Source organism: Vigna radiata, chromosome 6 (assembly GCF_000741045.1).
Source record: "Vigna radiata var. radiata cultivar VC1973A chromosome 6, Vradiata_ver6, whole genome shotgun sequence".
Classification (NCBI taxonomy): domain Eukaryota; kingdom Viridiplantae; phylum Streptophyta; class Magnoliopsida; order Fabales; family Fabaceae; genus Vigna; species Vigna radiata.
In genome coordinates this window covers 2297955-2310817 of record NC_028356.1, presented here as the reverse complement: position 1 = coordinate 2310817, position 12863 = coordinate 2297955, and the positions used below count along the sequence as shown (strand labels likewise).

The following is a 12863-nucleotide window of genomic DNA, read 5'->3' as shown; positions in this document are numbered from 1 at the left end:
CACAATCTAATCTATTAATACATGCTGACTGTCCATATATAACAATTAATATTCAGATCGATATATTTCATATAATATAATAGGTATTTCAATAGTACTTTATTTTCTCATTTTTATCACTTAAACTTATATTTAAATTCTTAATATAAATCTCATTGATGGAAATTTGATAGACTAACATAATGTATTATTGATTTCTCAATAGATTGACACTTAAAAATTGATTTTTTATCCACCACACACCAACCATTTACGATAGATGTTAACGACCATCTTATCTGTTGATCAAATCCTACATATTTTTCTTCAAAGTCAGCTGAAATAAATTATATTTTTCTCAAAGTACAGTCTATAAAGCATCACCAATTTAACACTGTTAGCAAATCAAGTTGGAATTTGTATCACTCAAGCAAAGCCGTATAACACCCTTTTTTCTTTGGCTGTTTCTGCTAACAACTCACTTTCCTAAATCATGGCAACGTTATAATATTATAAAATTAAGAAAAAAAATTATGCATTATGTTAAAGTTTTTATTCATTTCAATTTTAAATATTTTCATTATGCATTATTAATGTTAGATTGCAAACTTTGCGAATATCAAATTATAGCAATTTGTAATGCTGTGTCCCTTCAAGATTTTTCTTTATTTTTAATCTTGCTAATGGAATCACAAGGTTAATGTGTGTTATAAAATAAATTTACTCTTCAACTTTTACTGAAAATTAATTTATTTTTAAAAATTTTATTTAATTTAGTCTCTTAATTTTAAATTTATAAGTATATAAATTTAGTTTTTTTAACTAAATTTTATTAAATTTATTTTTTTCTTAATCAAAATAATCTCACCTTTATTTCTTTTTTTTCTTAAATCTATTCAAAATTATTCAAATCCATCTTCAAATTCAAAATTACTTGTAATATGAGTTGTATAAAGTTTAATTTCATTTTGTTTAATTTAATTAGGTTTAATTAAATTTAATTTGTTTAGTTAACAATCTAATTCAACTCACCCTAATTATAACTATGTTGGAGATTGGATTAAGTAAATTTGAAAAAAATAATTAATTTCATAATAGAAAAATATTTCCTACCGTTTTGACTAATTCTAAATCAGTTTGTGATTTTTCTGTGAATCAATTTGGATTTTAACACTAATAAATTAAATAATTTAATAAAAAACACATTATTGTTTAATGTGTAGAAAACGAATTCAAATAACTTTTAGAATTTTTTTAACAAGTATCGTCGAAAAACAATAATGGACTTCATAATTAAAAAAAAAAAAAACATCATAATTTCGTATAAAAATTCCTGAATAATACCAAGTTGAGTAAGAGAGAAAATGATTTCAACTTTCTCACCAAAATTAAGGACATTACATAATATCTTATACTTAAATTCAATTAATAACCTATTACCTTCATTAGTGGGTAACGAAATAATATTTATTTTCTCCCCTAAATTGAGAACATTAAATTGTCCTTGCTAATTGATCATTTATATTTTACGTATACTCTGAGGTGTAAATATGATGAATATAACCTTTTTTATTTATGTTTTGTTTTTTAATTGGAACACAAAAGTGGATGGTAGCGTTAAATAGGAGTATCTTTTTAACACGTTAAATTTGTAATACTTTTAATAGATACGAGTAACTTAAACTAAACTCTATCTATTAAAGAATTTTTATAAAGGTTTAATATATTTGGAAGTCCTTATTTATGGAGGTTTGTATCAGTTGACTCATTGTATTTTAAAAGTTTTCGATTGAGTTCTTATTTTAATAAAATTAAGCCAATTGAAACTTTTAGTGTTAATTTCAACAAACGGCGTTAAATTTAGTTAATGATAATATGCTGACGAAGCAATAATTATCACGTGCCACCTTAAAATTGCATAAATGTAATTTCAATCTTGACGTCAGGTGACTTCGATGACTCCGGCAACGTCTCCTACCAGAACGCTTTGACTATTACACACAGTAAGAACAAGTGCAAGACAAAAGACTCATTTCTGAGGTTGAACAATAAAATCGAATAGGAACCAAATGTATGAGACAAAAACATTTGGAACATAGACTAAAAGTATGAGACAATAACATTTTGGACAGAGATTGATTATCTTCGATAAAGAAATATTTCACTCCTTAATGTTAAAACTGTTACAGTAAAATAATAATTAACATTTATGAAAGGTTTTAAACGTTCTTAAAAATAATTAATGAAAATCAAGTAGATAATATTGATTTAATTTTAGGTAACATTCTTTACCACTAACTTAATTATCAGAATACCCATCTTCCTATGATTTATTACATTAAACTGATTTCATACCAGAACAATTTATATTAATATAAATAAGTTTACTAATGTAAATATGTTTGTTAAATTACTATACTGAAAATGATAATAACCATATTATTTTAACATTGTGTATTTATTTATTTTATATATTATTTTAGAAAATCTTGATGTAATGATAAAACTAATACAAATTTAAACTATATAATAAAAGGGATCAAAACTTAGAGCTGTCAAAATGGGTAACCCGGCTCGACCCGGCCCGGCCCACCACGGGTTGGTCACTTAGTGAGTCAACACAACCCGACTCATTTATTTGCGAGCCAGAAAAACTTGAACCCGGCCCAACCCACCACGGGTTGGTGGGTAAACGGGTTAGCTCACTAGCCCATTTAATTAATTTTTTTAAAATAAAAAAAATACAAACTTTCTGTAATTTAAATTTAAACAATTTTCACTCCCAAAAAATTATGTTAAAGACAATTCAAAATAATAATAAAAAATACAATATAATCCAAATGTCATTAAAAAACAAACACAAAAAACATACAAATAAGTTTCTTATATTCATTATTTTTTGTTCTTGTTGTAACCCTTTACCCTTGTTCTTGTTGTCTCCAAATTCACTAATAAAGATTTTCCTAATATCAGAAAAATTCCGACAATCAATAAAAAAATATTAGTAAAAAGAAAGAGAACCCGTACTCAACAACAACAACAAAAAATTAATAGTTTAATTTGTAACATAATTTCCCAAATTCAAAGATATCAAAAAGAGCTTGTTCAAATAATATATACTCAAATTAATATATACTCAAATTGTTTAAATAAAATGAACAAAATCTGATACAAACATGTTAGAACATGAAAAAATCATTCCATGTCTTCAAAACCCCCAGAACAAAAAACAAATTCGCAAACCCCTATTTTTGTCATTATAGGGTTTTTGAAAAAAAAAAAGAAAGAGAAGTGAGAAAACAAAAATGTGGATAAAAGAGAAGAAAAAAGGAAGAGTGTTTTACATGCTCCTTGAAGAATTTCAGTGAAGTGAGGGTGAGAGCACCGTCAAATGAGAGCAAGTACTGTGAGAGCAGAGACTACTTTTTTGGTATAATGAGTGAAGAAAGTATTTTATTTTTCAGGGTTTCATAAATAAAATAATAAATTAAAAAAATAAAATTAGGTAGGTGGGTTGGTGGGCCAACCCGGCTCACCACGGGTTCAACCCGCATGAGCCGGGTCTAAATGAGCCGGGTTGAAATCTGATCCGCATATAAGTGGATTGTAATTTTCAAACCCAACCCGATCCGAATCCGTGACGGGTCGGGTTGGCTCGCGGGTTGTAACCCATTTTGACGGCTCTATCAAAACTAGAGAAGATCTCATCTTAAAATAAAAAGTGATATTTTAACCGTATTCTGGATTTATTAAGTGCGATATCAAGTACATAATTCATTTTTATCCATCATAATACATATATAATTAAGTTTAATTTGTCATAATAAGTTATTAAATATTAATTTTATACATATTATTTATTCTATGAATTAATATCATAATATAATTATATAACATTCATAGAATTAAATTGAATAACAAAAAAACAGTTGATTATATTACAAAATTGGAGAGATAGTTGCGTGTCTTAACTATACTTCTAGTTTCCGAAATCTTTACTAAATGACCAAACTAAATTATCTCTTATTAATATGAAAAAAAGTATATTGAAAACGACAAGTCAAAATGATAATATATTTTTTTTCTCTTTTAGATAAACAATTCTTTACACCTCATGTGTTATCCGTATACCACAAAATAAAATAAATTATTACATAATTCTTCAACCTTTTTCTGCATTTTCTACTTTACACATAAAATTAGAAATCTAAAATTAATGAAATGTGGCAACCACATATTTCTATTGGCCCAAAATATTATTTTAAAATACATTTTCCGTTTTTAAATACTGTATGATATGTGTACAATATAATAAATTTGAAAATACTTTTTATTCTATTTTACATATTATGTAGTTTGTAAATATAGACTATTTGTTGAAATCTTTAGTTTATTTTTTCCCATTAATTTGTAACGTGCCGAAAACTAATTATAACCCTTTATTAGCAAAATATTTCAATACTTACAAGTTAAAAATAATAATTATGATTGACATATACAGACAAAAGGTGCTCTCCTACTTTTCTATTAATACCTCTTCTTTCATTTTGTTTTTCATTTTTTTTAATTTTAAAGAAAATTATTTAACATATAAACTGGATAAAAAATAATTTTAAAATATAGTTTAAATAAAACGACATAATATATATATATATATATATATATATATATATATATATATATATATATATATATATATATATTTGACCTTTAAAAAAATTTAAATAATTTACACGACAATCTATATAAGTTTTAAAGATTAATAACTAAGTTTTTCTTTTTGTTGGTAATCGGTCTATAAAACTTGTTTTAAAACTTGAATAATTTTTGTAAAGGTTTGATCATTTCAAACATTCTTATTTCTGTACAATATTCTCAAATAAGTTTTTGTATTGTAAAGGTTCTAAATTAAGTTCCTTATTGTAAAAAATTAATCAATTTAAACCTCGTCGTTAGTTTCGTACTAACACCATTAAAGGAGGTGACATGTGTCAATTCATGATTTTTTTGAATTTTTTAATTATTTTTATTTTTATTTTTATTTATTTTGAAATAAAATTAAAAAAATGATTTAAAAATAATTATCACGACAATCTATAAGTTTTAAAAATTAATAACTAAGTTTTTTTTTGTTGGTAATAGGTCTATAAAACTTGTTTTAAAACTTGCATTATTTTTCCAAACTATAAAAAAATAATGCAAGTTTTAAAATATTATAAAAATAAATAAATTGTGTTTCCTTACGACTTTAATTAAAAATAATATATATATATATATATATATATATATATAATATAATATAATATAATCAAATTTATAATTTAATGCACCGTGTATCAAATTTCAGCAACTTCTGTTTGAAACCATTGATCTCTTCCTCCTTTTCGTCAACCTTATCCCTCATCTCCTCCTCGAACCTAATCCTCTTGTTCCTTTTCTCAATTTCCTCGGTTTCTAGAACTCCAATCTTCCTCTCCAAATCCCTAATCCTAACCTCATCCTTCTTCAAAGATGTCAGTTCCTTCTCCAGAGACTCAACCAAATCCACCCTCGCCTCCTCCGCCGCAGCCATCTCCGACATCAAATCGCCTACGTGCGTATCCAGGTCCGCTGCCCTCGCACTAGTACAAAAATCATATTTTATGACGTACAAAAACGAACTATGACGTACATAGTTTTGTACGTTATAATAGGTCTACATATTTTATGACGTAGCAAAAATATACGTTATCTGAACATATTATGATACTGTTTCTATCTGAACATATTATGATATTGTTTCTAAAATATACGTTATCTGAACATATTATGATATTGTTTCTATCTGAACATATTATGATACTGTTTCTATTATGATTTTTACTACGTCATAAAATATGTAGACCTATTATAACGTACAAAACTATGTACGTCATAGTTCGTTTTTGTACGTCATAAAATATGATTTTTGTACTAGTGTCGCCACGACAACCTCGACCGCCTTCACCACCTCGCGCGACTGCGCCACCTCTCGCTGCAACTCCTCGATCTTCTCACTATTCGTCGCGCCGTCTCTTCGCAAAATGTCGAGCTCCGCCGTTAGCTTCTTGATCTCCTCCTTCCTCGTGGCGTTCTCGTTCACCAATTCATTGCGTTCGCGTTGCAACACTTCGATCTTCGTCGCTGATTCCTCACTGTACTGATCATCTACGCCGCCGTTGGCAACATCGTCATCCGCCAGGACTGATTCGGCAAAACAAAGAAAAATAGCACGCGGTGAGTTCATCAACTAAGTAAGCAGAAATCAAAATCAATAATGAACACGCTGTTTCTTACCGATAATTTGAAAGTAATCACCACAGAAAAGATAGAAAATAATACTACAGACAGAGAGAATAACAGAGTTTTGGAGGAAATCAGAATTTGCTTGTATATTCACCCCTTCCAATTATTATCATACACTTTTTTATAACAGCATCATGCTATGCAAAATGTAAAAAGGCAAAGGAATAAAGTTTGTTAGGATTCCAAGGTATGACCAAATCCTTCTAGAAGCTTATCATTGCCAACTCATCACTTAGTCACGTAGTCATTGAGGTGTGTGGGTTTCCTTCTGATTCTTTAAACGCTACAAAAAATATGAAGTATTCTATAAACGCTACAAAAAATGTTACAAAACTAAATAATCATTATATATGGCGAGTTTTAATTTAAAACTTGAATACAATACGTTTTCTCATACCTGTATTGGGAATGGGAATTGTTTATTGGCATTACAACTTCGTGCAACAGTTACCAATCCCACGCTCCACGACCTCCTTCGCACCAGGAACCTTCTAGAAACTCAGCCTCTTCTCCTTTGAATGATCAGAAAATGCAACCCTTATTCTCAATCTCACACAATCGCCAATATTTTTCTATATTCTTATAACCTGAGTAACAATGCATACACAATTAAATTTAGGGTTCATAATAAAAAAAATGGTTATTAATTTAAAAAGTAATAATATCTTTTGCAAATGAATAAATATGTAGTTTGTTTATTTTTGCGATATGCAATATTTTCAAATAACTTAATACTCAAAATATCAAATCTCTTCAAAATAAACTACTAATCTTAAAATTTAAAAATGAAATTTAATAATAATAAGAAAGGAAAATATATAACACACCCAAATGAACGAACAGAGCAAGAACAACAAATTACGATGTCACGGGTTGTTGTGTGTAGCTGAGGGAGAGCATGGAGACGAGAGAGAAACAAATTGGATAAGTGGGGAAGGTGGATTAGGGTTAGACAAGGGTTTTTGATTTTTTTTTTTCAATTGGGACAACAATAGGTATGATAGAGAAAATGTTGAAGTGAGAGAGATGAAAGAGAAAGTGTTGAGAGAAATGAGGCAGATGAGTAAAGGTTTGGGTTTTTTTTTTTTTTTAGTTTTGAGAATGAAAATTAAAACGTATCAACTGAAGGTATTTTTGTCTACTATAATCCGATACACATGGTTAAAACGTACCAACTGAAAAACAGGCGTACACGTGTGTGTATATATATATATATATATATATATATATATATATATATATATATATATATATATATATATTGTTTTGGTTTATCACTAGTACATTTGGTGGGGTGGGTGATTTTGACCATTTTCTTTTAAATACACCATTAATTAGTTAGATCGTATAGAAGAAAATTATTTATAGAGGTTTAATGTTAATGTATTATTCTTTCTATAATGAATGTATTTTAAGATTTTTTTTCTCACACGTTTATGAGTACTGATAAATATTTCCTCCAGTGTTTTTAACCGTCGCATTTTTAAAGAATTTTATTTAATTTAATTACCATTTTTAATATTTAAGAAAATAGTAATTACTCTTCTTTTTTTTCTATTTATACCTTTATTTTTCGGAATGAAAAAAAATATATATAATTCCTTAAAAATATCTCACTAAAGTAAAAAATTGATTGTTTCTCAATTTATAAAAAGCCTTAAACATATACCTAAAAAAAAGGAAGGAGTGTCATTTTTTCTTAATTTTTTTTACCGAAATAATCTCCTTCCCATAAATACACTATTTAACTGAGAAATAGAAAAACAAAACTATAAAAAAAAATGCTTACAAAACATTAATCAATTTTAAACTTTTTCTGTGGCCAAAAATGTGGTGTAGAGCAAAGAGTATTTGCTTAAGAAATTTATCAATATATTCAAACAGATTCATGAAACATATTTGGAATTTTTAATTAACTAAATAATATTTCACCTTATTACATTGTTATTTATTTTTAACCTTTTATAATAAAGAAATTAAATCTGTAGTATTTTTAAACAGTTTCAAGTTTTATATTTATATTATTTTAAAATTATATCAAAAAGACAAAAATTCTTAGTTAAATAAAAATACATAAATAAATTTGTTAATATTAGGACTAATTGTAAGTTACTGATAAAAAAATTAATTGTAAGAGAGGTGGAAAATGAAATTAAATATTCATTTTTAACAATATTTTCATTAAAGTGAACTTTTGATCGGAGATATTTAAATACATGCACATTGTAAAAACTATAAAATTAAAATTAACGTGTTTTTGTTTTCACTACATTTATTTATGTTATGTTTGATAAAAATAAATAAACAAGTCTGATGAAAATAAACAAAACCAATTAAAAATAGGCGAATTATAAAAACAATTAACTTAAAAATAATATAATATATATTTTATTTTAAAATTAAATTTTTTCTTTTATTACCGTCAAACCACCATGTAAACGAAACTCTCGTGTCAAACCACTAACGTTAGTGACAACGGAAAAGTCATTAATCACACAAGTTGCTGCCAGCATCAACTATGAGCCACTAACTTCACTAAATATTAAAATAATATTTTGAAAAAGAAAAATTAAATTTGTCAGTTTTTTTTTTTAAAAGACAATAGTAATTTATAACTATATAATATATAAGATAATATACTTATTAGGTGTTCTCTTTTATCTTTTTTAATTTTATTATCTTAATTATTATGTTTATATTTGAATAATAATTTATAATAAAAAAATATTTCTTAATTTTATCATTTTAATAAAAAAAATTTAATTCAAATAATTACTTATCATAAAAAAATATTATTTTTCATTATTTTAGTAACCATTTTTTTAAATTTAAATAATTACTTATAATAAAAAATAATTTACACAATATTATTTATACTGTTTTTATTTTAATAATTAAAATTTATTTTATTTATAACTATATTTGTAATTATATATATTTATTTTTTGAAATTTATTCTTTTAATTACTAGTTTTAAAAATTAAATAATTTTTAGATGGTTAAAGGTCCTCTGCAACAGATTGTTCTTCCAGTCAAAACAATACAGGATCTCAGCCCTTGATCAAATGTGATTTCTGTAGAAGTAAAAGCTTGGAAGGAAAATCTAATTATTAGGCCAAAAGAAACGTGTCATCATCGTAACCGTACATTACATCACCACATCCTTCCACGTTGATTCAACTGAGGTATCTGTCTTCATTTCATCTTCATCTTCATCGCTTCGTCCTCATCCACCTATCTCAATTATAGGCAATCTCTATGTCTATATTATGTCGTTACAACCTGCTACTACACCCTGCACCTGCATCACTCTCCACATCCTCCTGCAATCCCATTCCGCCACGCGTCTCTCTCTCCCAACTTCCTCATCCTCTACATAGCACCACCACAACGGCTATCACACCACAACCAAATTCGAACACCATGGGTAACCAAACTGAACTTCAATCAGATTTCAAGCTCGTTGGTTTCAAAAACTTCGTCCGAACCAACCCAAAATCGGACCGCTTCCAGGTGAACCGCTTCCACCACATCGAGTTCTGGTGCACCGACGCCACCAACGCCGCCTCCCGCTTCTCATGGGGACTCGGAATGCCAATCGTCGCAAAATCGGACTTGTCCACCGGAAACCTAATCCACGCCTCCTACCTCCTCCGCTCCGGCGACCTCTCTTTTCTATTTTCCGCTCCTTATTCTCCTTCCATCTCAGCCGGTGCCGCCTCCACTGCCGCCATTCCAACCTTCGACGCCACCGCCTGCCTCTCCTTCGCCGCTAAACACGGTCTCGGCGTGCGCGCCATCGCCTTGGAAGTTGCCGATGCGGAAGCAGCCTTCAGTGCCAGCGTCGCTCACGGCGCCGAGGCGGTGTCTTCGCCGGCCCTCCTCGAAGGCCGCACCGGCTTCGCTGAGGTGCGGCTCTACGGGGACGTCGTGCTTCGCTACGTCAGCTACAAGGACGCGACGCACGCGTCCGACACTGATCCCTCGCGGTGGTTCCTGCCGGGATTTGAGGCTTCGGCAGCTTCTTTCCAAGAGCTGGACTACGGGATACGGCGGCTCGACCACGCCGTCGGGAACGTACCGGAGCTGGCGCCAGCGGTGAGCTACCTGAAAAACTTCACCGGATTCCACGAGTTCGCGGAGTTCACCGCGGAGGACGTGGGAACGGCCGAGAGCGGGTTGAACTCGGTGGTTCTGGCGAACAACTCGGAGACGGTACTACTGCCTCTGAACGAACCGGTTTACGGAACAAAAAGGAGGAGCCAGATTGAAACGTATCTGGAGCACAACGAAGGTGCTGGTGTGCAGCACCTTGCGCTTGTTTCTAACGACATTTTCAGGACTCTGAGGGAAATGAGAAAGCGAAGTTTCGTGGGTGGCTTTGAGTTCATGCCTTCTCCTCCTCCTACCTACTATGCCAACCTTCACAAGCGTGCCGGTGACGTCTTGACCGTTGACCAGATTAAGCAGTGTGAGGAGCTTGGGATTCTTGTGGACAGAGACGACCAGGGCACTCTGCTTCAGATTTTCACCAAGCCCATTGGAGACAGGTACGTCATTTTCTCCTTTTTCCATATTTATTTTCATTCTCTATGCCTATTTTATATTAGAGCTGCCATAACATTTCCATATTCTATATTTAGTTACTTTTTTTTGGTCTGGTGAAATCTGAAAATAAGTATGGAATGAAATTTAGTAAATAAAAAATAGAGTATTTGTATGTTGATGGGTTGTTGTCTTAAATGGCAGACCAACTATATTTATAGAGATAATTGAGAGGGTTGGATGCATGGTGGAGGATGAGGAAGGAAAGGTGTACCAGAAGGGCGCATGTGGGGGTTTTGGTAAAGGCAACTTTTCTGAGCTTTTCAAATCCATTGAAGAATATGAGAAGACTTTGTTAGAAGCTAGAAGAACATCCTAATCCTTCTCCTTCTGTAACACACATACTCATAATTAGTGATAACATGTAAAACTCTTCAAAATGTTACCCTTTTTTCTTACTATTTACTCATAAAAGCTAATAAATTAAACAGTTTCAAATAAATGTCGGGTTCACATGGCCACAAATTGTCTTACGTATCCACACTTTAATCTTCATACACATAAATTAAACATAAATTAAGAATTACAACAAATATGTTTTTTTGATATAATTTTATTGAAATAACTTTACTTTCTTGATATATACATTATATTTATTTCACATTTATTATATTAATACACAGGGTGTTTATACCCTTGCTATAGCATTGGAAGGATAGTCCTCCCCTTGTATGAAACGACATTCCTAGCTTAACTTTCTACGTGTAGTTGTTCTAACGATGATAAGGAGTGTGGTTGCTACCGCAACTCAATTTGCCATTTGAATTACAATGCCACTTTATTTGTTTCTTCACACAAACATGAAAACGTCGAATACATCAAAAAAAATCCTTAAGCAAAACTTTACCAAGTCGAGTGAGAAAATCCTTACTTGAATTGGCATTGTGTTAGCTCAGTTCCAGCAGTGACGAAATCTGATATAATATGTATAAGCTGGATCTAAAGGAACTATAGTGCTTATAATAAATGCCTCATTTCTATAATGAGGAGGAATGTATAGGAAAAGCAAACCCTTGCGGATATTTCTCAATTGACAGTTATGACTTAAGAGGTACAGAAAGAAAAAAAAAAAAAAAAACACAAATTGTATGAAAAGCAGAAAAAAGAATTCCGTTGCCGGGAATCGAACCCGGGTCTCCTGGGTGAAAGCCAGATATCCTAACCGCTGGACGACAACGGATACTTGTTTATGATAATCAATGTATAATAAATATGCCTACTTTAGGTTATATTTAAGGACACAAACATACAGTATTTTACACAATTCATCATGTTTTCTTGTGTTTTTTCTTTTCTCTCTCCCCTTTATTCTTTTTTCTTTACTGATTTGAATGATGAAAAATATTCTCCTGAATATAAAATTTTAGCAAAAATTATGTTTTTCAATTTATTGAATATAACGTATTTTTAATTATAGTAATCATCTAGCAGATTAGCTATGAATATTATTCATTGGTAACAGTTTTCTGGATAAACTAAATTATCTTATTTAATATTTTATATCTGAAAAGCAATTAGAAAAGCTGATATGACATGGGAGGAGACATTTGAACCCATACTTATTTTCATGCTCAATACTTCCAAATTATTCTACCAACTTGAGCATCCAACCACCATTTTTACAAGTTAAATTTCATCTATATCTCGTCAAAATCTAGATTGATTAGTAAAATGTAAAATTTCAACCTTAATATCATTTCGTATTTTGGATCCTAATTCTCATAACAGCAACGACTAATATATCATTAGTTGTCATATTAACAATTAAAACTTAATGAATTCATTCAGTTAAACAATAATTACTTAAATGTTGATGTTGACTATTTAATTAGTTAAACATAGAGCTGTCAAAACGGGTAACCCGGCTCGACCCAGCCCGGCTCACCACGGGTTGGTCACTTAGTGATCAACCCAACCCGGCTCATTTATTGGCGAGCCAGAAAAACTTGAACCCG

General features: G+C 30.2%; 2 protein-coding genes and 1 non-coding gene across 4 annotated transcripts in view; 1 reads left to right on the top strand and 2 right to left on the bottom strand.

Moving 5' to 3' along the window:
* Positions 1-5293: 5293 nt before the first annotated feature.
* Positions 5294-6244, bottom strand: LOC106763238 (peroxisomal and mitochondrial division factor 1-like). The gene is made up of 3 exons (XM_014647445.1): positions 5951-6244; positions 5706-5710; positions 5294-5600 (listed from the first exon to the last, which is right to left on the bottom strand). Exons 1-3 carry the CDS (start codon positions 6242-6244, stop codon positions 5294-5296), a joined length of 606 nt encoding a protein of 201 aa, XP_014502931.1.
* A 3221-nt stretch (positions 6245-9465) lies between these two features.
* Positions 9466-12863, top strand: part of LOC106765342 (4-hydroxyphenylpyruvate dioxygenase) — a 7850-nt gene continuing 4452 nt past the window's right edge. Inside the window, exons 1-2 of one of the 2 annotated variants that reach the window (XM_014649925.2) lie at positions 9490-10853; positions 11053-11350. In XM_014649925.2, the coding sequence (XP_014505411.1) occupies positions 9562-10853; positions 11053-11227 (1467 nt within the window). In that variant the 5' untranslated portion in view covers positions 9490-9561 and the 3' untranslated portion in view covers positions 11228-11350. Of the gene's footprint in view, positions 10854-11052; positions 11351-12863 lie in introns of those variants that run through there. The other variant, XM_022781867.1, reaches the window with a different exon arrangement.
* On the bottom strand, positions 12017-12088 carry TRNAE-UUC. The gene has a single exon. It is a non-coding gene; the product is annotated as a tRNA-Glu (tRNA).